The 23723-nt window shown below is 36.2% G+C and overlaps 1 protein-coding gene across 2 annotated transcripts in view; it reads left to right on the forward strand.

Moving 5' to 3' along the window:
- The window catches only part of LOC129223977 (lactosylceramide 4-alpha-galactosyltransferase-like), a 50836-nt gene that overhangs the window by 21421 nt on the left and 5692 nt on the right, over nt 1–23723 (forward strand). The window contains exon 5 of one of the 2 annotated variants that reach the window (XM_054858367.1): nt 7335–7583. The exons of the other annotated variant lie outside the window; for it this stretch is intronic. Within the exon in view, the coding sequence (XP_054714342.1) occupies nt 7335–7478 (144 nt within the window). The 3' untranslated portion in view covers nt 7479–7583. Of the gene's footprint in view, nt 1–7334; nt 7584–23723 lie in introns of those variants that run through there. 2 annotated transcript variants of the gene reach the window in all.

Raw genomic sequence — 23723 nt, forward strand, 5'->3', positions numbered from 1 at the left:
TTCGTTTTAACTCAGACTCTGGATCAACATTCGTGATCTTTGAAATTAAATATATCTGCACCCATAACAGCTACAATAAAAACTAAAATACCTTTTTAAAGGTAATTTTATGCTCTGCAATTCAATAGAAATTGTTTTACCTGCAAAGACATAGTTTTTGCAATACGAAATGAAAACTGAATTAACGCACCTAGAATCCAAGAGAGTGACGCGAGTTTCCCTTACGTCCGGCCATATTTTGACAAACGATAAAGTGAAAACATATTCATCTTACCATAATGATGTATGAAAATTGTGTTTTGTTCAAAAAACAGATGGAAGTAGAAATATACAGAGGGGGGGGGGATTTTGTGCTCAAAGGGCTGCGATACAAATACAAGTCCATTATTTTGACCAATGCTGATATTAAACTTTCTAACAAAAGGTTTAATTTTTGCCAGACTTGAGCTCCAATATGATTTACTGTGATATCATATGAAAGCCAGTGGGGTGGACCAGTTTTTAGTAGATTTGACGGACTGTAGCTCAAAGGATAATTTTTGAAAATGCAATTTGAAGATTTTGGCACCAATTCAACTTTGAGTACAGTAGACCCTCATTTTACGCAGGGGTTATGTTCCAGGGAAATGCCGTGTAAATTGAGACCTAATAGTGTTAAAATAGGGGTTAGGTTCCATAGATTAAAAAAATACTTCATTTTAGTGATGACTAATTGTAGAATAAGTTTAATGTGTACTTATATCGATTTTTATACATACCATGCATAAAGAAAACAAACTAATTTCGTGTTCTGTTTATAAAGAAGAGCTGGCTATGATAGTCTTTTGGCAGTCATCAAGAATTTTTCTCTAATTCTTTGCAGAGCATTAACGCATCCATGATCACTTGCGTCATTTCCATGATAGAATCTTCCTTCACCAACAAATCAGAAAGATTTCTATTGTCTAGGAATGGCTCAAAATTTTCAATGTAAATGTTTTTGGTTGTATGTCACCGAAGTTGGTATCCTAGTTGATTTTAGCCTCCTTTGTCACTCCTAAAAGCTTTTCTTCAACTGTGTGAGTTTAATAACTTTTCATCTGGAAAGAGCTCTGGAACCAATCGCATAAAACGTCGCTGGGGGCCCAAATTCTGTTATTAGCTCGCGAAAATGCAGTTTATTACGTGTAATCTGCACTCTTTAGGAGTTCGGATTTTGAAAGAGAGGAAAATGTTATTTGTTTGCCTTGCCGCATCCGCATAAAACCCAAACTCGTCCGCGTAAAATAAAATTAATGCGTCAAATCTTAAACCACATATAATCGAAACCGCGTCAGATAAACCCAAATAAACGAGGGTAAACTGTATATCAAATGTTTCAAAGCTTGCAGCTCGCTGAAAAATGCAACTATTTTGATGAAAAAAGTTTCATTTTATAAGACTTTTTCTGCTCTTTTCAAATATAGTCTTATTTTGTGTGTAGAATTCTGAGGAATTTCTGGAATCAATCATAATATCAAAAATTTGGCTCATTTTTCTTCATTCTACCATAACTCGGTTATGATTACAAATTGGACAAACTGGACACGATAATGGGTGGTTCTAAGCTCCACTTGGGCCAAGGCCGTATCCAGAAATTTTTTTCGGGAGGGGCCTTAACATTGCCCTAACACACACACACACACATCTAGTATATATAGACACACCAAACGCATAAAAATGTTAACATAGAAGACTTTTTGTCTCGATTTTTAATGATTTCACTGTTTGGAATGTTGTTATTTTAATTTCTTACTATTTTTCTTATTCACCTTGTAGTGGTAAGGATAACAGGAGAGTGTCCCTTTAAGTCGGATGTAGAACATCCATAATTTCAGGGGGTACGGGGGTTTTCCCCCGAGAAATTTTTGAAAAAAAAATCTGTATTTTGAGGCCTTATATTAGGTAATTGAGCTACAAAAATATGAAAAAAAATAGGCAGACAAAGTCTTTTAAAAGTTATACATTCTTTTGCAAATCAAGATCAAACAAAATAAAAATTGCTTGCTCGACAAATCATGGAACTTAATGGACAAGAGGAAAAACGAGAGAGGAGAAAAGAGAAGCACTCCGCCATCTGCTCATATCGGCTTTTAGTGAAGTTTGTTTTTGATCACTCTCCCTACCCCCACTTTTTTTTCATTAAATGCCCTACACATGGGCGGATTTATGGGGGGCGAAGGGGGGCAATGCCCCCCCAGTCTTGGGAGGACTTTATACATAGTAACAATAAACCTTCCAAAATCTTAAAAGAAAAAAATCATGATTTTTTTTTCTTTTTTGAATAGTTCAGAATCGAAAATGAAGAGAACAGCGACTGTCCTTTTCTGGGGGGAGGAAGGGCAGGGACTGATTTACGGCAGGGCATTTGGGGCCCAGGCTCGCCGCACCAAAGAAAAGGGGACACCAAATTTCTGTCATCAAATTTTTTTTTAGGGACCAGTGTTCTGGGCCTCTAACTAAAGGGTTTTTTTTTTTTTTGTCATTTGATAATTTTTTTATTAAATGAAAGCATATTAGCCAATTATTGTGACGAACGATAATTTTCGCTATTGAAGAGAATTAAGTGTCCTTTGCGTACTCTCATTTCTGATGGTAAATTATCTTTATTAGCTCTATTATCAATAGAAGGAAGTTTGACCTAAAACTTGATTATGAGAACATTATAGATGAATTTACTACAAGAAAACAAAGGAGAAAATATATAAAGAATCATTGATGCGCAGAAAGCATCAAAATAATATCCAACACACACACACTTACCTTAATATTTTTGTGTGGGGGGGGCACCATCTTTGTCAGTGCCCGGGGCACCCAGGTGTGTAAATCGGTCCATGAGGGGGGGGGGGAGAAATCCATACAATATATTACAAGTAGTAATGCGGTTACTGGTATGCTGAAATGTGTTGAAAACGACTACTTTGAACTGAAAGCTATTAGAGCAACTATATAAGTGAAAATATTGACTGAACGAGCTATGTATTCAGCTGCAATACTTAAAATAATCAAGGATTATTTCCACAAATTAGAAACTGTAACAAAGATTTTGAAAAAGCGGATTTTCCTATAAACTAAACAAGCTATATAATAGCTTAGGACACCTGCTTTGTTGAAGGCCCTCAACTCCAGAAAATTTCACGATTTGTTCCTTACCAAAAAAAAAGGGGGGGGGGGAGGACTTCAAAAAATAAATCATTTTAAAGTGCTTGAAAACCTTAAAAATTTTGGAAAAGTACGGATACAAACCATAAAATTAAACATTTATAACAAATGGGAGGGGATAGACGGTAGAGGAATGAATGCTGAAATATGTTAAATTCAGTTTCTTGCCTCATCCTGCATCAAAAATGTAACAATCATGGTTCTCACGTTTTTGTAACATAGTATTTGAGATAAATTTTTGTGACTCACATGTTTCACATCTTGCTGTTTATTTAATCCCAAATTCAGTGCAGTATTTTGGAAATTATTTTGTATTGCTTGCTTCTATCTTATTTCTACTGCATATTGTTAATCTGTTCAGCACGGGGGGGGGGGGGAGAGGAAATACCACCTCTATTCCTTTTCGTTTTCTGCACTGCTTGTAATTAAATAATTTTAATTGCTTTCGAGTTCTTGAAACGGATTAGATGAGTCTTTGAAATTCCTAAGTAAAGGGAGCTTCAATTTAATTTCTTATCAAGTGTATAAATTATGAATTGTACAAATGGGCAGCATGGTACTCTCCTGTTATCTATTTTCTAAATCTGTACACCATTTTTTTAAAAGCATTTTTTACTATTGATCATTTTGTATTTAATTCATTGTTGTATTTGTGGGTGGGTTACAGGGTTGACCAAAAGCTAATTGAATTGAACCGACAACCCAATGTAAGCAAATAACAAAACATATAATCCTATTTTCTCCCTCGCTTTTTCTCTTTGAGGACTGCTGCCACTGATTTGTTCACCCGAAAACGATTTTCATTGTGTATTATCATAATTGGCAAAAGAGTATTTTGCTATTGTTTCAGAGATCTTTGTGGTTCGAATTGTAGAAGGCTTCAAAATGCAGAATTTTATATCTATTTTACAAAAATTCCTATGGGGAAGAAACCTCAGGACCAGCTAAAATTGGGTATATTCTACTTGGTATATCTAATTGGGTATATTCCCTACTTAAAATTACACCATTTCCCATCATTTACCATACGTATAAAACATAGTGGGGGGGGGGGGCACTTTGACCTTTTTTGCTACAGAAAAGTTGTCCGGGTCTACAAAAGATACCAAAAAGCTGAAACAGCTTAGAGCCATATTAAGTCTAAATCCAGCCTTGATAACAACTAATATTGCTCAAAAAAAAAAAAAATCCTGCCCCCCCCCCAGGAACTTGGTCTTAAATCCGCCTATGGGCCCTACAGTATGAAAATTGTGCAAAACAGTTTAAAAGAAATGGTGTAGACATTCAGAAAATAAGAACGGAAGAGTAATATTCTGGCCATTTGGACAATTCATACTTTATTTTCTTGATAAGATACAAAATTGAAGAAGTTTTCAAGAAATTTCAAAAACTTAAATAATTTTCAAAAACTTTCAAACAATTGAAATTATTTGAAGCTCTTTATTTACACTTTTCAGAAGTTGATTGCAAAGTCTTACAAAATGATTATAACTTTGTAAGACACACCCGTTTTAAGTTAAAAATAAATGCAACGAAATATTTCTCGAAACGACTTTTTTTCAATCACAAGTGGTGCAGAAAATGAAAGAGTAGAGTAAGTGTTATTTTTTTCTCATACTTAAAGTATTAACAGTATGCAGTAGAAGTAAGGAAAAAAAACTAAATAACAAAAGAACTTCCATGATACTGAATTCGGCATTAAATAAATGCAAGACAAGAAACATATCAGTCACAAAAATGATCTTGAAAATTATGCTACAAAAACGCGAGAATCGTGATTTTTGCATTTTTTACTCAGGATGTATCAAGGAGCTGAATTTGGCACATCTTGGTAACAAGATACTTGCCTAATCGGAAACTAGGGTCCCAGCCTTTGGGGAGTCCCTGGCTTGAAATCAGTACAGTGTAAGTTTTATAAGAGTTTTAGGGGGAGGAGGGCAGGGTCGTGCTCAGAGGGGAGAAGGGACACCTGTTGGCCCGGACCCGAGCTTAAATGGGGCCCAATATTTTTAAACCTAGGGTTGAAAATATGGGTAAACAATATGGAGGGGGCCCAAAAAAAAAGCATTTGTGACAGCCCCAAAATTTCTGTGCACGCCTCTGGAGGAGGAAGTGCACAGAAGTCAGTTTGGTAAACTTGAAAATTCTACCCAACTGACAAAGGGCCTGCCTTGACCCTGGACTGCACTGAATTGAACTGGGAAAGAGAGCAGGAAGTCCTAATTAAAGGTCTAAATTTCAAGTGTGCAAGGCCGTAGCCAGGATATTTTTTCGGGGAGGAACATGGTCGAGGCAAAGGTGGTTCCAGGACATGTAATCAAGTGGGAAAATAGCATTTAAAAATTATGTTTATTATGTTGTTTGCAAAAATTAATCAACAATGTATATTTAAAAAATTCGTATCAAATAGTTATTTTAATTAATTACTTCATTAATATTTGATAACTAATTTATATTGCATCGGAATTATTTTTTTAGGGAGTTCACAAAATAAGAGGACGGTCTATAACACTTGATACATGTAATAAACACTTAGTGTTTATTACATGTATAAACACTTAGTGTTTATTACATGTTTGCAATTACGAATGCATGCGTCGGGGCTTTTAGAATAACTTTCACACAAATAAGTGAAAATAGTCACAGTTGAAAAGTAATCTACACTCACCACCTCAAAAAAAAAAAAAAAAAAAAGAAAAATTAATTTGAATTTTGACATTTTGAATTCAAATTATGTTTTTCGCAATCACGAGTTTGTGTGTATGTAGGCGTGTGTGTTTGTGTGTGGGGGTTATGTGTATGTTTTTTTTTGTGTTTGTGTGCTGGCATAAGTGTGTGGGTAGTTGTGTGTATGAATGTGCATGGGGGGGGAGGGTATGTGTGTGCAGGCATGAATGTGTGAGTAGTTGTGTGAGTTTATAAGGTTTGAACGAAACTCTGTGCTCTTAAACAGTGTCTTGGATTAAAAAGTTAAATGCTTAACTCCTGCTTAATTTTTTTTCTTACAGTTATTTTAAATACTATACAAAAAACATTTCTAGTATAATTTAACATGATGTAGAATGGTAGATAAATATTGATACTTGAGGGGTGCCCATCTCCCAGGGAGCGATGCCTCACCCCTTTCTTCAAGTACTAGAAAAACACTCAAGAATGATATTCTCAACAGAAAAGAGAGAAAACACTCAACTTTAAGTGTCAATGATGCAGTTTTCACCACCTCAAGAGTCTAAACTTTCGTTTTTACAAGAAAAAAAATTTTTTTTTTTTAATTATTTGATTTTTCACAAAAATAATTGATTTTTCACAAAATTATTTTATTTTTCACAAAAAACGGACCCTGTGAAAAATCCTGGACAGACCCCTGCTCTTGTTGAAGTGTATATCAAAGAATGTTTTTAAAATTTTATCCGTAACAAGAGTCATTAGCAATCAGTAATGGACCAAGGTGTGAAAAAATGAGGACTTTTTGAAATTTTAAAAAAAAAAAGTATGGTGATGTGGGGGGAGGGGCGAAAAGAAGAAGAGGTCTGAATGAAAGAAGATTTGTATAACAAGGCGAAGTGATAAGTGAAGGAGGAATCGAAGGAAGAGTTTTGATTAGATTGTCTTCGTTTGAGGATTTGTCCCGACGGTCCCTGCCATGTCTACGGCCCTGCAAGTGTGCCTTGCAGCTAATGAGAACTAGAACTGCTTTTTCTGTATTTCTTCAAAATATTATAAATTCTGAATAGTAGCAAAATTAAGAATTTAAAAAAAATTGTTATTTTCCTTTTCTGACAATAGGAATTTTAAAAAAAGAAAAAAAAAAACCTTCTGTTTTACGGTACAAAACATTTCAGGATTCGGGGGGGGAGGGGCCCGGGCCCGTTAGGCCGCCCTCTGGATACGGCCTTGACTTGGGCTCTTCTAACACCCCCTTTCATTTGGCAGTTTAGGTCAAATTAACCCAGTATAACTGCTGAATGCTCCAAATTCATCCAAAAACATTAGCCAAGGATTTGGGTTCATTCTAGAAGAAATTAGCAAATATTCTGTATTCAAGTATTCTTTCAAACCAATATTTGTTACTACCCTATTACTACCCTAATCTAAACATCAATACATAAAGGCATTACCTATTTAAATATATGTATTTATTATTTTTATTTCAGGCAAGCCATTTAAGTGATTCTTTAAGATACTTGCTAATGTGGAAGTATGGGGGGATGTACTTGGATTTAGACATAGTTGCATTGAAATCCATGGAGAATATAACCAACTCTGCCATCACAGAGAACTGGGATCGATTTGTTTGATTTTAACTTGAAGCTTTTGACATTTGTAAACACATGAACTTAGTTTAAATTGTAATATTTAAGCGTTTTGATATCGTAACTCCAAAAACCTAAAAACCGCCAATAACGGGGGGTCTGGAGGTTCTCCAGATTTTTTTAAAAATTGAAGTCAAAAAAAAAAAAAAAAAACGCAATAGTAGGCCATTTTGGTATAGTTCAGGGAAAAGAGGGGTTCAAGGACTCTCTTAGATCAATTTTTTCAAACTGATAGTCCCAAAATCACAATATTGGGCGACCTCCAAAAATATTAGAGAAAGAGGTAAGGGGGGGGGGCGCTCTGGACTCTCCTCGAAATTGAAGCTTTAAAAACGAAATTATACTCCATCTTCCATAACGTTTATACGCTTTTTGACTGCATTATCGAAGGGATGGAGTTCAGGAACTCTCCTTCGGCAATATTCCGAAACTGAAGTTCTAAACACGCAATTTTAGACGATGTTGGATAATGTTAGTTGTAAAAGCGTTCGGGGTTCCTCGCCATTCGTTTTTTGCCGATCGTAAACATATTTATTGCAGCAATAAAATCGCTTGGGACATAAGATTTTCACTTTTGCAACATAAATCAGTTATGATCGGAAAGTCTACCCAAGGTAGCCCCAACAAACCAGAAAAGAAGGAGGGGGGGGGGGGTATGGGCGACTAATTATAATAAAGTGACACCATTCCCCCACACAGTCTTCATTTGAAAAAGAATTCTTTATAAGATAGCAGGTGATGAAATTAGCCATAAAAAACCACTTCAGTGAAGTAGATATATTTTTTAAACCAGGTACACTTTCCAATATTCATTAATTAAAAAAAAGCAATAGGGGAACTGAATGCTCACTCCAGGGAGGACCCCGAATCACATCCCTCTTAAGGTACTCAAATGTAGCCTAAAGTGGCGTTTCAAATATTTCAGCATCGAAAAATTATCGGAAGAGAACTCCCGAACCCCTTCTTATGAATTCACCACAAATACTCTAAATTTGAGTTTTAAAAGGCATCAATTACTAAATTCTTTTCTAGGAACAGTAACCCCCCTTACCTACATACATGACTTATGACCGCCTAAAAGTTTAAATACTTTAATTTCGGAAACTTTTGAAAGAAGCTTCCTACTCCCTTCGCCCTTAAGTCATCCAAAGAGAGCTCTAAAAATTTCAGAAACGGAAATATTTCGGGCTGGGTGACGGAAGACCCTCCCTCCTCATTGTGTTTATTAAAGGCACTGTAAGTTTGTGCTTAAGATTTATTTTTCTATTGAAAGAGCAACTCCCCTCCCCACATCGCCAAAGCCAAAGTTTTAAGACTTCAATTTCGGAAATATTCCGAGAAAGACCCCCGAATTCCCTAACTCTTAACTCACTCAAAAATAGCCAAAACAGCCTTTCAATACTTCAGCATGGAGAAATTTTCGGGGGAGAGAGCCCCCCCCCCGAACTCCTCCCCCTAAGTTCACTAAATTTGACTTAAATTTACAGTTCCCTCTTTTCATCACCGAAATTTTAAGAATTTAAGTTCTAAAATTTATTGAGAGAAAGTCTTTGAATTCCTTCTTAAGTCTCTCAAAGATTACTCAAAGCTGAGTTCTGAATGCTTCAGCTTTAAATTTTTTTCGGGGAAGGGGGATCCCGAACACCAAGATGGTCTAAAGTCTAAAGGTTCGCTTTTACAACTCCAGTTTCGGAATTTCGCCAAAAGAGAGCCCCCCCCCCCCCCTTGCTAAGGACAGCCTAAAAGTTTTAAGACTTCAATTACAAACACTTTTCCGGAGAGGGTCTCAAATTCCCTTTCTCTTAAGAAATTTGTAGCCTCAAATAGTTTTTAATACATCAGCTACAAAGCATTTTCAGGTTAGAACACCAAAACCATCTCTCATCAATTCACGAAATACTGCCTAAATTAGTGTTTTTAAGACCTCCCCCTCCCCACTTTTACATCATTAAGGATAGTCTAAACATTTTTGACTTTTAAATTTTTAGAGTTTGCAGAGGAAAAATCCAAAGCCACTCCTAGCTTCAAAAATGACTTTGAATTCAGTTTTTCGATATTTTACTATGGGACACTTGAGTAGCCCTCCCCCCCCCCCCCACTCTTAGATTGTCCAAGATACGAACGTTTTAGGACCTCAGTATCGTGGGTTAATTTTTGGACTTTCCCTCTTTGCAAGAGCAGCGTTTTTTTTTTTTTTTTTCGAAATTTCGTGCTGCCGTTATTTTTTCTCCCCAACCTCCTTCCATATTTCCATTCTAGCGAGTGTTAAATTGAAAGACATTGGAATTTAGTAATTCCTCAAGTCTTTAGAATATTTTACCTGAAACATGTCAAAAATTCAGGAACAGTTGCCCATCGGTGTTTCAAACCAGCTTGAAATTTTCCCCCGATTCCTTCCAAAATTCCCATTTTTATTAAAATCTTTAAAGTCCCTGATAGTTCCCGTTTTGCCTGGTATGTAGACGCCCTTTGCTGTGGCGCAAACATTTCATCCCGTCAGAAATCACTCTCAATCGGTGATTCAGATTCAACTCTAAGACATTTTTTTTGCAAAAAAAAAAAAAAAAACGAAAGGATGATCAAGAGAAAAGGCTAAATTTTCAAATAGAGACGATAAATCAGGGAGAATAGTATGTGTGGGTGTATGTATTGTGGCGTAATGGTAGTATGTGTGGCTGAGTGGAAAGCAAGTAGTTACCAGGGGTAAACTTAACATTGTTTATTTACACAGCTATTTACATGATTCAGAAGTACACAATTGATTCGTGGTTAGATAGATTTCTGGAGAGTCAGAAAAACATGACTGACCTCTCCAAAGTTTTTGATCGTTCTCCTCGTTTTCCGAGTCGGCCGCGCCCCAGCCCCCGCAAAATTCATCTCCCCTTTTTCTTGGAAAATAAACGGGGATTCTCTCTCTCCTTTCCCAAGGATGCAGCTGGTCCATGGATGCAGGTGGCCATCCTGGGAACGGAATGTTAAACTTGAGCCAAAACGGCCAAAGGTCAGCTTGGGGGCGGAACCTAGTATTTTATGGATTTGAAAGAATTCGATGCAGCTGGCTTCAAAGCGTGGGAATGAGTAAAAAGTGTGGGAAACAGTAGCATTCGTTGATAGAAAGCGTACTATGCCACAACTCCTCCCCCCTTTAGAACTTTCAAATCCATTAAGAAATTAAACAATAATAATATATAATGCAAATTCATATCAAAATATCAAGCATTTCTTCCTATAAGTTGGTTGTGATACAAAAATAAACAGCTTGTCTGGTCTTAACTCATTTAAATTTTCAAAATTTTAGTTTAAATTAAACTTTCAAAACATTCAAGATGTAAAGCATAATAACGTGACCAGTGCAGTTGCTTTAAAAATGCACAGTTAACACATTTTCAGATTTTTAGTAGGGTCACTAAAATAATTTTCAACCAATTTAAAATTCAAAAAACCCTGAAAAATCATTAACCACTCATTTGTCAAATGATGAACAGATTCAATCACAAATGGTAACATACTTAATACATTCAGTAATACTTGTACATACACAAAACCAAAATTTTAGAAATTTTGCAACTACATTGAAACTTTAGTAAGTGGAACATTATTTTATGACTGTCATCAAAGTTTTCCATGCTAGGGAAACTCTTTAAGTCGAATTTTCTTTCTTTTTTTCTTTTTGCTCCTCAAAAAGTAAGAACAAAAATTAAGAAATCGGCGCCATCGCCTTGCATCAAAATTGATTCCAAAAAATACCTCTCGAATAATTGAAATTAGTTTCAAAAGGGCTTTCTTCTTATCAGTTGACTTCCCAGCTATCTGACGTTTATGTCTAGCTCCGATCAACTTCTCCATTTGCTTAAGGCAACCAGACCAGAAAAAATTTTGACTCAAATTTTCCCCAGACTTTGTCATTCCCTCATCTGCAGAGGTACCCTCCTGACAAAGAGTAAGTATTTTACTTCTCAAACTTTCCGGGACAACCGCTAATTTTCTAGTGTTACCCATGTGATCCTCCTGAAACCAAAACAGTTTTCCATTTTCAAGACAATAATAGTCCTTTTCCTTTAGACCCGTATTTTTCCCCGTTAACTCAAAGAGGGGCTTAAGAGTGGGGCACTCCATCTGCGCTGACTTGAATTCCTCAGGACTTATCCTGGCTAACGGAAATTCTGGCGCATTTATGTCGACTTCTGGAATTTCTACGTTTTCCAAAGGCGTTGCGGGAAAAATTGGAGCATTGTCCAAAGAAACCATACACTTCTCAGAAGGATTTTTTTCTTCTAAACGTTTTTGTTTTTCGCGAGCCTGAGCTCGAGTTGTTACAGCATCTAAAGCATCTCCGTGCGAGCAATAATTTTCGAAGCTGTCCCCTAACAAAAGCGCAGTTCTATTTCCTAATAAATATCTCCCTTGATCTAATTCGTCACTTATGACTGCCGCCTTAGTTTTCACTTTTCCAAATTTACCTTCTAAGTAAACACTGGCAAGGGGTAAACAAACTTTATTTTTATTTAAAGGAGTTTGTAACCAAACATTTTCCCCGGTAAAATCGTTATGGTTTACATATTTTCTACAAACCAAGTCAATAGAGCTACCACTGTCCCGAAGAATACGAATGGGAAAAGAATTCACAGTTCCCTCAGTAATGAATGGAGCTAATAGCTCTTCTCCAGCGAGATTTTTCACGCAATTGACTACTTCTTCCGCCACGGGGAATCCACTATTCTTTTTATTCTTAGGACAAGTCGGCCACAAATGTGTCTCGCTGCTACACCCAAAGCACCGCAGGGGTCTTCGCCTCTCAAAACTGCTGTTGACCCTATCGGAAAGGGATCTGTTTTGGGGTTTATCGCTTTCGTTCTTTATTAGCTCCGTCTTTTCAGACAAATTATTCCTGTCCTTCTTTTTTTCCGAATTTGGATTTTTAAATTTCCTTACTTCATCGTAGTTATCAAGCATGTCTGCTAACTTCGATGAGCTTTTTATTGTTGACCAGTCATCTAGAAAGTGTTCTTTTGCTTCCGATGGGGCTCTTTTTTTCATTTGATCCGTAATCATCAGGTCTTTTAAATTTTCAAAATCCTTAACCTCTAGACTGTCAATCCATTCATTTAGATAATTTCGAAGCTCAAAAACAAAGTCTTTCCAGGTACTGTCGTCACGTTTTTGGTGCTGAACGAATTTCTTCCGGAAGCTTTCGGCACTTAACTTAAATCGCTTTAAGAGCAAATTTTTAACAAAAGAATAATTTTCAGCGTCCTCATCTGATTCACGCGCTATTAGCTGGGCTATTTCTAAGGGCAATAATGGTATCAAATGTGATACCCAATCACTTTCCTCAATGCCCGCGCGTCTAACTTGCCGTTCAAACATGACTAAATAGAGGCAAATATCACTTTGGGAAGAATCAAATTTAGGTATTAAATTGTGAATACTGGATTGAATTACTCTAGTGGAAGAATTTGATGTCCCCCCATTCGTGCTCGTGCGCATAGCAAGTTCAAAAGCACGTTGCTTATCCTTTTCCTCTCTCTCAATTCTATCCCTTTCATCTTTCTCTTTCTTATCCCTAGTCTGAACAATTTCCTCTAAAAGAGTCTGAGCTACATCTTCCTTATAGTCAGTACATTCAGTAATTTGTTTTATTAAATCTAGCTTCCGTACTTTGGAAGTAAATTGTACCCCGAACTCTGTTGCGAGTTCTTCAAGGTCCACCTTCTTAACTTTTATCAAAAATGCCATGTTAAAGAAAAATGCAATTTACAATGAACAAAACTCTTTCAGTAATTTAAAAGAACACACACACAAGAGTGTTTAAGCGGCACAAAAATTAAGTTATTTGAAAAGCATTAGATCAAACAACAAAAGCACAAAAAAATAAACAATTCAATCTGATGTAAATAAGCAAATGCACTGTTTCGAATTTTTAAAAAGAAGCTATTCACAACCAACAATAAGAAAAAAAAAAACTTACGCTGACTGCACCCTGGCACTGCTTCAAAGTAATCCAATGCACTTTAAATGTTCACATCACATAGCACTCGCGAAAAATGAGTCACTTTGTTCTAAATATCACATTTCTTGGACAGAACTAAATGCGCGGTTAAACACACAGTTCAGGAGCGGACGTTCCGACCAGAATCAGACCAAGTTGGCCTCACAATTCACAAATAAATTTGTTCACAAATTTCCCCGGAGAACAGGATGTCTCCTTAACGCATGTCACAGCGTCACACAGTCGACAGGAATAGCCCAGGAACCACACAATCGGCTAGGGTAGCCGTAGGAATAACGCAACAGGCAAGGATCGCCACTGGAACACTTCGCACATACACATCTGCCAGGTTGGACAGAGAAAAATTTCGAATCTTTCGAAAAAATATATCTCAGAGATCAGGATAATCGCGAGACGACTACGAAGTTCCGTTTTTCTCAACAGATCCGCAGGGCGATCTTTTCACTCACTTTCGACTTCTCATATCAAGATCGGGGTCGATCTTCTCCATTCAACAGAAGAAACCAGCAGGAGGTCCTTCACGCCGGAGCAAGGAAGCAGGAGCGAAGTCATAAAAACTGACCATAAAATAAGATCGGGGGTCGATCTTTCTTTTTTCGCAGCTAGGCTGCAGCAACACAACTTCTCAAAGAAAGATTGCCTTTCTTCAATACAGAGAAGGGAGGACGAAAAACTCTCATTTTCTATCTAACTTTCAATCTCCACCGCTGGCACCAAAATTTATATAGCTGTGGCGTAATGGTAGTATGTGTGGCTGAGTGGAAAGCAAGTAGTTACCAGGGGTAAACTTAACATTGTTTATTTACACAGCTATTTACATGATTCAGAAGTACACAATTGATTCGTGGTTAGATAGATTTCTGGAGAGTCAGAAAAACATGACTGACCTCTCCAAAGTTTTTGATCGTTCTCCTCGTTTTCCGAGTCGGCCGCGCCCCAGCCCCCGCAAAATTCATCTCCCCTTTTTCTTGGAAAATAAACGGGGATTCTCTCTCTCCTTTCCCAAGGATGCAGCTGGTCCATGGATGCAGGTGGCCATCCTGGGAACGGAATGTTAAACTTGAGCCAAAACGGCCAAAGGTCAGCTTGGGGCGGAACCTAGTGTTTTATGGATTTGAAAGAATTCGATGCAGCTGGCTTCAAAGCGTGGGAATGAGTAAAAAGTGTGGGAAACAGTAGCATTCGTTGATAGAAAGCGTACTATGCCACAGTATGTATGCATGTGTTTGTGTGTGTAGGTGTATGTGTGTGTAGTTGTGTATGTATGCGCGTGTGTGTAGGACATGGATGCAACCTGGAGATGGCTTTCTCTATAGAAGCAGCATCATGAGGAGCCCGTCGACGGTGATGGTACGGAGGGTGGAGGTGGGAAAATAAAATGATAGGACGCCAAAAACAGTCAAATGAAAACAATAAGCAATCGTGATTGCTCAAAAAAAAAAATAATAATAATAATTTTAAAGACTTACTTTATTAAAATCTACAAAATTAAGCATGTAATCAAAAGTATGATAGGATTAAAAATGATAGTTTTGATCATGTAAATCTGTTATCTCTTCAGGGGTCTGGCCAGAACAAATTTGGGTCCGTTAACGGACCCTTCACAAAAATCCGATCAACCAAAACGGACCTTTCACAAAAATCCGATCAACCAAAACAGACCTTTCACAAAATTCTGGTAAACAAAAACGGATCTTTCACAAATTGTTTATTGAAAGAGCAAATTTCAAATTAACTATACATAATAAAATAATGCAGCATATTTAAAGTTAAATTAGAGGAATCAACTTATACAAAATCAGCTAATTTTGCAAAAGGAAAAAAAAAATCGGCAGTCTTGTGATGCTCCTGCAAGCCATAAATAATTACTACCGCCAAATAAATATAATGCCTGTTGTTGGTTTCTTTGAAAGAAATTAACAGCTGAAAGTCAGTTTGGTTTATAATTTTGCTTGTTTGTTTTATGCAGCGGTGTTGTTGTAAACTTCTTTGGAAAAGCGTCAACATTCTCTGAATAGGCGTAGTAAGCACTTTTCTCCCCACTCATGATTTAATCATCAATAATATACAGCGAAATGAATTTAGAACTACAAAGGATAGTATGGGTGGGGCGGATGTGATCGCTTCAAATAGGGTTACAAAATTTAAACTTATCGCCACTTAGTGTCTGGTGGTGCGATGTTAAACTGTTATTTTGGGTTTGAGTTATATGGGTTTGGTTTTTCGATACTAAAAAGGATAATTAACTTTAAATAAACTTTTATTTTCCGTTATTTTTTTCTATAGATGTCTACATTTTGAAAAACGCTATCTTTTTACATCCGATATGAGAATCATATTTCATTCTTTTTTTCAAGCTAACTTCGCTTTATTAGGATGCAAATAAATGAAAAGTCTCTTTATTTTTGTAACAAAGCTTATTTCAAGTTTTTAAAGGGGAATTCCATTTTCTTTTATGAGTCAATAATTAAAATGCTGAATCGATGGTTTATTTTTTATTTTATTTATTTATTTTTGCTTCAACTGTGTCCAGATATTAATGATATGTTTATCATAGGACTCTAAAATGCAATTCAAAAGTAATTTTATCAAAAATATTTATTTTACAAGCCGTTTTTATACTTTTGATTCCTTCACTTTGAGGATTGCAATCTCTTTGCATCCGCTGTGGAAATCTGATTTTTCGAATTTTCGATGTTTAGTACGCTTAGTTAAGAGGTAAACAAATAAAATATTTTTTTATTTTTGTGAAAATCACGGAGTTTATAAGGTTTGAACGAAACTCTGTGCTCTTAAACAGTGTCTTGGATTAAAAAGTTAAATGCTGAACCCCTGCCTAATTTTTTTTCTTACAGTTATTTTAAATACTATACAAAAAACATTTCTAGTATAATTTAACATGATGTAGAATGGTAGATAAATATTGATACTTGAGGGGTGCCCATCTCCCAGGGAGCGATGCCTCCCCCCTTCTCTTCAAGTACTAGAAAAACACTCAAGAATGATATTCTCAACAGAAAAGAGAGAAAACACTCAACTTTAAGTGTCAATGATGCAGTTTTCACCACCTCAAGAGTCTAAACTTTCGTTTTTACAAGAAAAAAAATTTTTTTTTTTTTAATTATTTGATTTTTCACAAAAATAATTGATTTTTCACAAAATTATTTTATTTTTCACAAAAAACGGACCCTGTGAAAAATCCTGGACAGACCCCTGCTCTTGTTGAAGTGTATATCAAAGAATGTTTTTAAAATTTTATCCGTAACAAGAGTCATTAGCAATCAGTAATGGACCAAGGTGTGAAAAAATGAGGACTTTTTGAAATTTTAAAAAAAAAAAGTATGGTGATGTGGGGGGAGGGGCGAAAAGAAGAAGAGGTCTGAATGAAAGAAGATTTGTATAACAAGGCGAAGTGATAAGTGAAGGAGGAATCGAAGGAAGAGTTTTGATTAGATTGTCTTCGTTTGAGGATTTGTCCCGACGGTCCCTGCCATGTCTACGGCCCTGCAAGTGTGCCTTGCAGCTAATGAGAACTAGAACTGCTTTTTCTGTATTTCTTCAAAATATTATAAATTCTGAATAGTAGCAAAATTAAGAATTAAAAAAAAAATTGTTATTTTCCTTTTCTGACAATAGGAATTTTAAAAAAAGAAAAAAAAAAACCTTCTGTTTTACGGTACAAAACATTTCAGGATTCGGGGGGGGAGGGGCCCGGGCCCGTTAGGCCCCCCTCTGGATACGGCCTTGACTTGGGCTCTTCTAACACCCCCTTTCATTTGGCAGTTTAGGTCAAATTAACCCAGTATAACTGCTGAATGCTCCAAATTCATCCAAAAACATTAGCCAAGGATTTGGGTTCATTCTAGAAGAAATTAGCAAATATTCTGTATTCAAGTATTCTTTCAAACCAATATTTGTTACTACCCTATTACTACCCTAATCTAAACATCAATACATAAAGGCATTACCTATTTAAATATATGTATTTATTATTTTTATTTCAGGCAAGCCATTTAAGTGATTCTTTAAGATACTTGCTAATGTGGAAGTATGGGGGGATGTACTTGGATTTAGACATAGTTGCATTGAAATCCATGGAGAATATAACCAACTCTGCCATCACAGAGAACTGGGATCGATTTGTTTGATTTTAACTTGAAGCTTTTGACATTTGTAAACACATGAACTTAGTTTAAATTGTAATATTTAAGCGTTTTGATATCGTAACTCCAAAAACCTAAAAACCGCCAATAACGGGGGGTCTGGAGGTTCTCCAGATTTTTTTAAAAATTGAAGTCAAAAAAAAAAAAAAAAAACGCAATAGTAGGCCATTTTGGTATAGTTCAGGGAAAAGAGGGGTTCAAGGACTCTCTTAGATCAATTTTTTCAAACTGATAGTCCCAAAATCACAATATTGGGCGACCTCCAAAAATATTAGAGAAAGAGGTAAGGGGGGGGGGCGCTCTGGACTCTCCTCGAAATTGAAGCTTTAAAAACGAAATTATACTCCATCTTCCATAACGTTTATACGCTTTTTGACTGCATTATCGAAGGGATGGAGTTCAGGAACTCTCCTTCGGCAATATTCCGAAACTGAAGTTCTAAACACGCAATTTTAGACGATGTTGGATAATGTTAGTTGTAAAAGCGTTCGGGGTTCCTCGCCATTCGTTTTTTGCCGATCGTAAACATATTTATTGCAGCAATAAAATCGCTTGGGACATAAGATTTTCACTTTTGCAACATAAATCAGTTATGATCGGAAAGTCTACCCAAGGTAGCCCCAACAAACCAGAAAAGAAGGAGGGGGGGGGGGGTATGGGCGACTAATTATAATAAAGTGACACCATTCCCCCACACAGTCTTCATTTGAAAAAGAATTCTTTATAAGATAGCAGGTGATGAAATTAGCCATAAAAAACCACTTCAGTGAAGTAGATATATTTTTTAAACCAGGTACACTTTCCAATATTCATTAATTAAAAAAAAGCAATAGGGGAACTGAATGCTCACTCCAGGGAGGACCCCGAATCACATCCTTTTTAAGGTACTCAAATGTAGCCTAAAGTGGCGTTTCAAATATTTCAGCATCGAAAAATTATCGGAAGAGAACTCCCGAACCCCTTCTTATGAATTCACCACAAATACTCTAAATTTGAGTTTTAAAAGGCATCAATTACTAAATTCTTTTCTAGGAACAGTAACCCCCCTTACCTACATACATGACTTATGACCGCCTAAAAGTTTAAATACTTTAATTTCGGAAACTTTTGAAAGAAGCTTCCTACTCCCTTCGCCCTTAAGTCATCCAAAGAGAGCTCTAAAAATTTCAGAAACGGAAATATTTCGGGCTGGGTGACGGAAGACCCTCCCTCCTCATTGTGTTTATTAAAGGCACTGTAAGTTTGTGCTTAAGATTTATTTTTCTATTGAAAGAGCAACTCCCCTCCCCACATCGCCAAAGCCAAAGTTTTAAGACTTCAATTTCGGAAATATTCCGAGAAAGACCCCCGAATTCCCTAACTCTTAACTCACTCAAAAATAGCCAAAACAGCCTTTCAATACTTCAGCATGGAGAAATTTTCGGGGGAGAGAGCCCCCCCCCTCCCCGAACTCCTCCCCCTAAGCTCACTAAATTTGACTTAAATTTACAGTTCCCTCTTTTCATCACCGAAATTTTAAGAATTTAAGTTCTAAAATTTATTGAGAGAAAGTCTTTGAATTCCTTCTTAAGTCTCTCAAAGATTACTCAAAGCTGAGTTCTGAATGCTTCAGCTTTAAATTTTTTTCGGGGAAGGGGGATCCCGAACACCAAGATGGTCTAAAGTCTAAAGGTTCGCTTTTACAACTCCAGTTTCGGAATTTCGCCAAAAGAGAGCCCCCCCCCCCCTTGCTAAGGACAGCCTAAAAGTTTTAAGACTTCCATTACAAACACTTTTCCGGAGAGGGTCTCAAATTCCCTTTCTCTTAAGAAATTTGTAGCCTCAAATAGCTTTTAATACATCAGCTACAAAGCATTTTCAGGTTAGAACACCAAAACCATCTCTCATCAATTCACGAAATACTGCCTAAATTAGTGTTTTTAAGACCTCCCCCTCCCCACTTTTACATCATTAAGGATAGTCTAAACATTTTTGACTTTTAAATTTTTAGAGTTTGCAGAGGAAAAATCCAAAGCCACTCCTAGCTTCAAAAATGACTTTGAATTCAGTTTTTCGATATTTTACTATGGGACACTTGAGTAGCCCTCCCCCCCCCCCCCCACTCTTAGATTGTCCAAGATACGAACGTTTTAGGACCTCAGTATCGTGGGTTAATTTTTGGACTTTCCCTCTTTGCAAGAGCAGCGTTTTTTTTTTTTTTTTCGAAATTTCGTGCTGCCGTTATTTTTTCTCCCCAACCTCCTTCCATATTTCCATTCTAGCGAGTGTTAAATTGAAATACATTGGAATTTAGTAATTCCTCAAGTCTTTAGAATATTTTACCTGAAACATGTCAAAAATTCAGGAACAGTTGCCCATCGGTGTTTCAAACCAGCTTGAAATTTTCCCCCGATTCCTTCCAAAATTCCCATTTTTATTAAAATCTTTAAAGTCCCTGATAGTTCCCGTTTTGCCTGGTATGTAGACGCCCTTTGCTGTGGCGCAAACATTTCATCCCGTCAGAAATCACTCTCAATCGGTGATTCAGATTCAACTCTAAGACATTTTTTGCAAAAAAAAAAAAAAAAAAAACGAAAGGATGATCAAGAGAAAAGGCTAAATTTTCAAATAGAGACGATAAAACAGGGAGAATAGAGAAAAGGAGAATCAGGGAGTAGTGGTGTGTGTGGGTGTATGTATGTATGCATGTGTTTGTGTGTGTAGGTGTATGTGTGTGTAGTTGTGTATGTATGCGCGTGTGTGTAGGACATGGATGCAACCTGGAGATGGCTTTCTCTATAGAAGCAGCATCATGAGGAGCCCGTCGACGGTGATGGTACGGAGGGTGGAGGTGGGAAAATAAAATGATAGGACGCCAAAAACAGTCAAATGAAAACAATAAGCAATCGTGATTGCTCAAAAAAAAAAAAATAATAATAATAATTTTAAAGACTTACTTTATTAAAATCTACAAAATTAAGCATGTAATCAAAAGTATGATAGGATTAAAAATGATAGTTTTGATCATGTAAATCTGTTATCTCTTCAGGGGTCTGGCCAGAACAAATTTGGGTCCGTTAACGGACCCTTCACAAAAATCCGATCAACCAAAACGGACCTTCACAAAAATCCGATCAACCAAAACGGACCTTTCACAAAAATCCGATCAACCAAAACGGACCCTTCACAAAATTCTGGTAAACAAAAACGGATCTTTCACAAATTGTTTATTGAAAGAGCAAATCTCAAATTAAAATAATACAGCATATTTAAAGTTAAATTAGAGGAATCAACTTATACAAAATCAGCTAATTTTGCAAAAGGAAAAAAAATCGGCACTCTTGTGATGCTCCTGCAAGCCATAAATAATTACTACCACCAAATAAATATAATGCCTGTTGTTGGTTTCTTTGAAAGAAATTAACAGCTGAAAGTCAGTTTGGTTTATAATTTTGCTTGTTTGTTTTATGCAGCGGTGTTGTTGTAAACTTCTTTGGAAAAGCGTCAACATTCTCTGAATAGGCGTAGTAAGCACTTTTCTCCCCACTCATGATTTAATCATCAATAATATACAGCGAAATGAATTTAGAACTGCAAAGGATAGTATGGGTGGGGCGGATGTGATCGCTTCAGATAGGGTTACAAAATTTAAACTTATCGCCACTTAGTGTCTGGTGGTGCGATGTTAAACTGTTATTTTGGGTTTGAGTTATATGGGTTTGGTTTTTCGATACTAAAAAGGATAATTAACTTTAAATATACTTTTATTTACCGTTATTTTTTTCTATAGATGTCTACATTTTGAAAAACGCTATCTTTTTACATCCGATATGAGAATCATATTTCATTCTTTTTTTCAAGCTAACTTCGCTTTATTAGGATGCAAATAAATGAAAAGTCTCTTTATTTTTGTAACAAAGCTTATTTCAAGTTTTTAAAGGGGAATTCCATTTTCTTTTATGAGTCAATAATTAAAATGCTGAATCGATGGTTTATTTTTATTTTATTTATTTTTGCTTCAACTGTGTCCAGATATTAATGATATGTTTATCATAGGACTCTAAAATGCAATTCAAAAGTAATTTTATCAAAAATATTTATTTTACAAGCCGTTTTTATACTTTTGATTCCTTCACTTTGAGGATTGCAATCTCTTTGCATCCGCTGTGGAAATCTGATTTTTCGAATTTTCGATGTTTAGTACGCTTAGTTAAGAGGTAAACAAATAAAATATTTTTTTATTTTTGTGAAAATCACGGAGTTTATAAGGTTTGAACGAAACTCTGTGCTCTTAAACAGTGTCTTGGGTTAAAAAGTTAAATGCTGAACCCCTGCCTAATTTTTTTTCTTACAGTTATTTTAAATACTATACAAAAAACATTTCTAGTATAATTTAACATGATGTAGAATGGTAGATAAATATTGATACTTGAGGGGTGCCCATCTCCCAGGGAGCGATGCCTCCCCCCTCTCTTCAAGTACTAGAAAAACACTCAAGAATGATATTCTCAACAGAAAAGAGAGAAAACACTCAACTTTAAGTGTCAATGATGCAGTTTCCACCACCTCAAGAGTCTAAACTTTCGTTTTTACAAGAAAAAAATTTTTTTTTTTAATTATTTGATTTTTCACAAAAATAATTGATTTTTCACAAAATTATTTTATTTTTCACAAAAAACGGACCCTGTGAAAAATCCTGGACAGACCCCTGCTCTTGTTGAAGTGTATATCAAAGAATGTTTTTAAAATTTTATCCGTAACAAGAGTCATTAGCAATCAGTAATGGACCAAGGTGTGAAAAAATGAGGACTTTTTGAAATTTTAAAAAAAAAAAGTATGGTGATGTGGGGGGAGGGGCGAAAAGAAGAAGAGGTCTGAATGAAAGAAGATTTGTATAACAAGGCGAAGTGATAAGTGAAGGAGGAATCGAAGGAAGAGTTTTGATTAGATTGTCTTCGTTTGAGGATTTGTCCCGACGGTCCCTGCCATGTCTACGGCCCTGCAAGTGTGCCTTGCAGCTAATGAGAACTAGAACTGCTTTTTCTGTATTTCTTCAAAATATTATAAATTCTGAATAGTAGCAAAATTAAGAATTAAAAAAAAAATTGTTATTTTCCTTTTCTGACAATAGGAATTTTAAAAAAAGAAAAAAAAAACCTTCTGTTTTACGGTACAAAACATTTCAGGATTCGGGGGGGGGGGAGGGGCCCGGGCCCGTTAGGCCCCCCTCTGGATACGGCCTTGACTTGGGCTCTTCTAACACCCCCTTTCATTTGGCAGTTTAGGTCAAATTAACCCAGTATAACTGCTGAATGCTCCAAATTCATCCAAAAACATTAGCCAAGGATTTGGGTTCATTCTAGAAGAAATTAGCAAATATTCTGTATTCAAGTATTCTTTCAAACCAATATTTGTTACTACCCTATTACTACCCTAATCTAAACATCAATACATAAAGGCATTACCTATTTAAATATATGTATTTATTATTTTTATTTCAGGCAAGCCATTTAAGTGATTCTTTAAGATACTTGCTAATGTGGAAGTATGGGGGGATGTACTTGGATTTAGACATAGTTGCATTGAAATCCATGGAGAATATAACCAACTCTGCCATCACAGAGAACTGGGATCGATTTGTTTGATTTTAACTTGAAGCTTTTGACATTTGTAAACACATGAACTTAGTTTAAATTGTAATATTTAAGCGTTTTGATATCGTAACTCCAAAAACCTAAAAACCGCCAATAACGGGGGGTCTGGAGGTTCTCCAGATTTTTTTAAAAATTGAAGTCAAAAAAAAAAAAAAAAAACGCAATAGTAGGCCATTTTGGTATAGTTCAGGGAAAAGAGGGGTTCAAGGACTCTCTTAGATCAATTTTTTCAAACTGATAGTCCCAAAATCACAATATTGGGCGACCTCCAAAAATATTAGAGAAAGAGGTAAGGGGGGGGGGCGCTCTGGACTCTCCTCGAAATTGAAGCTTTAAAAACGAAATTATACTCCATCTTCCATAACGTTTATACGCTTTTTGACTGCATTATCGAAGGGATGGAGTTCAGGAACTCTCCTTCGGC

Source organism: Uloborus diversus, chromosome 6, assembly GCF_026930045.1.
Source record: "Uloborus diversus isolate 005 chromosome 6, Udiv.v.3.1, whole genome shotgun sequence".
Lineage (NCBI taxonomy): Eukaryota > Metazoa > Arthropoda > Arachnida > Araneae > Uloboridae > Uloborus > Uloborus diversus.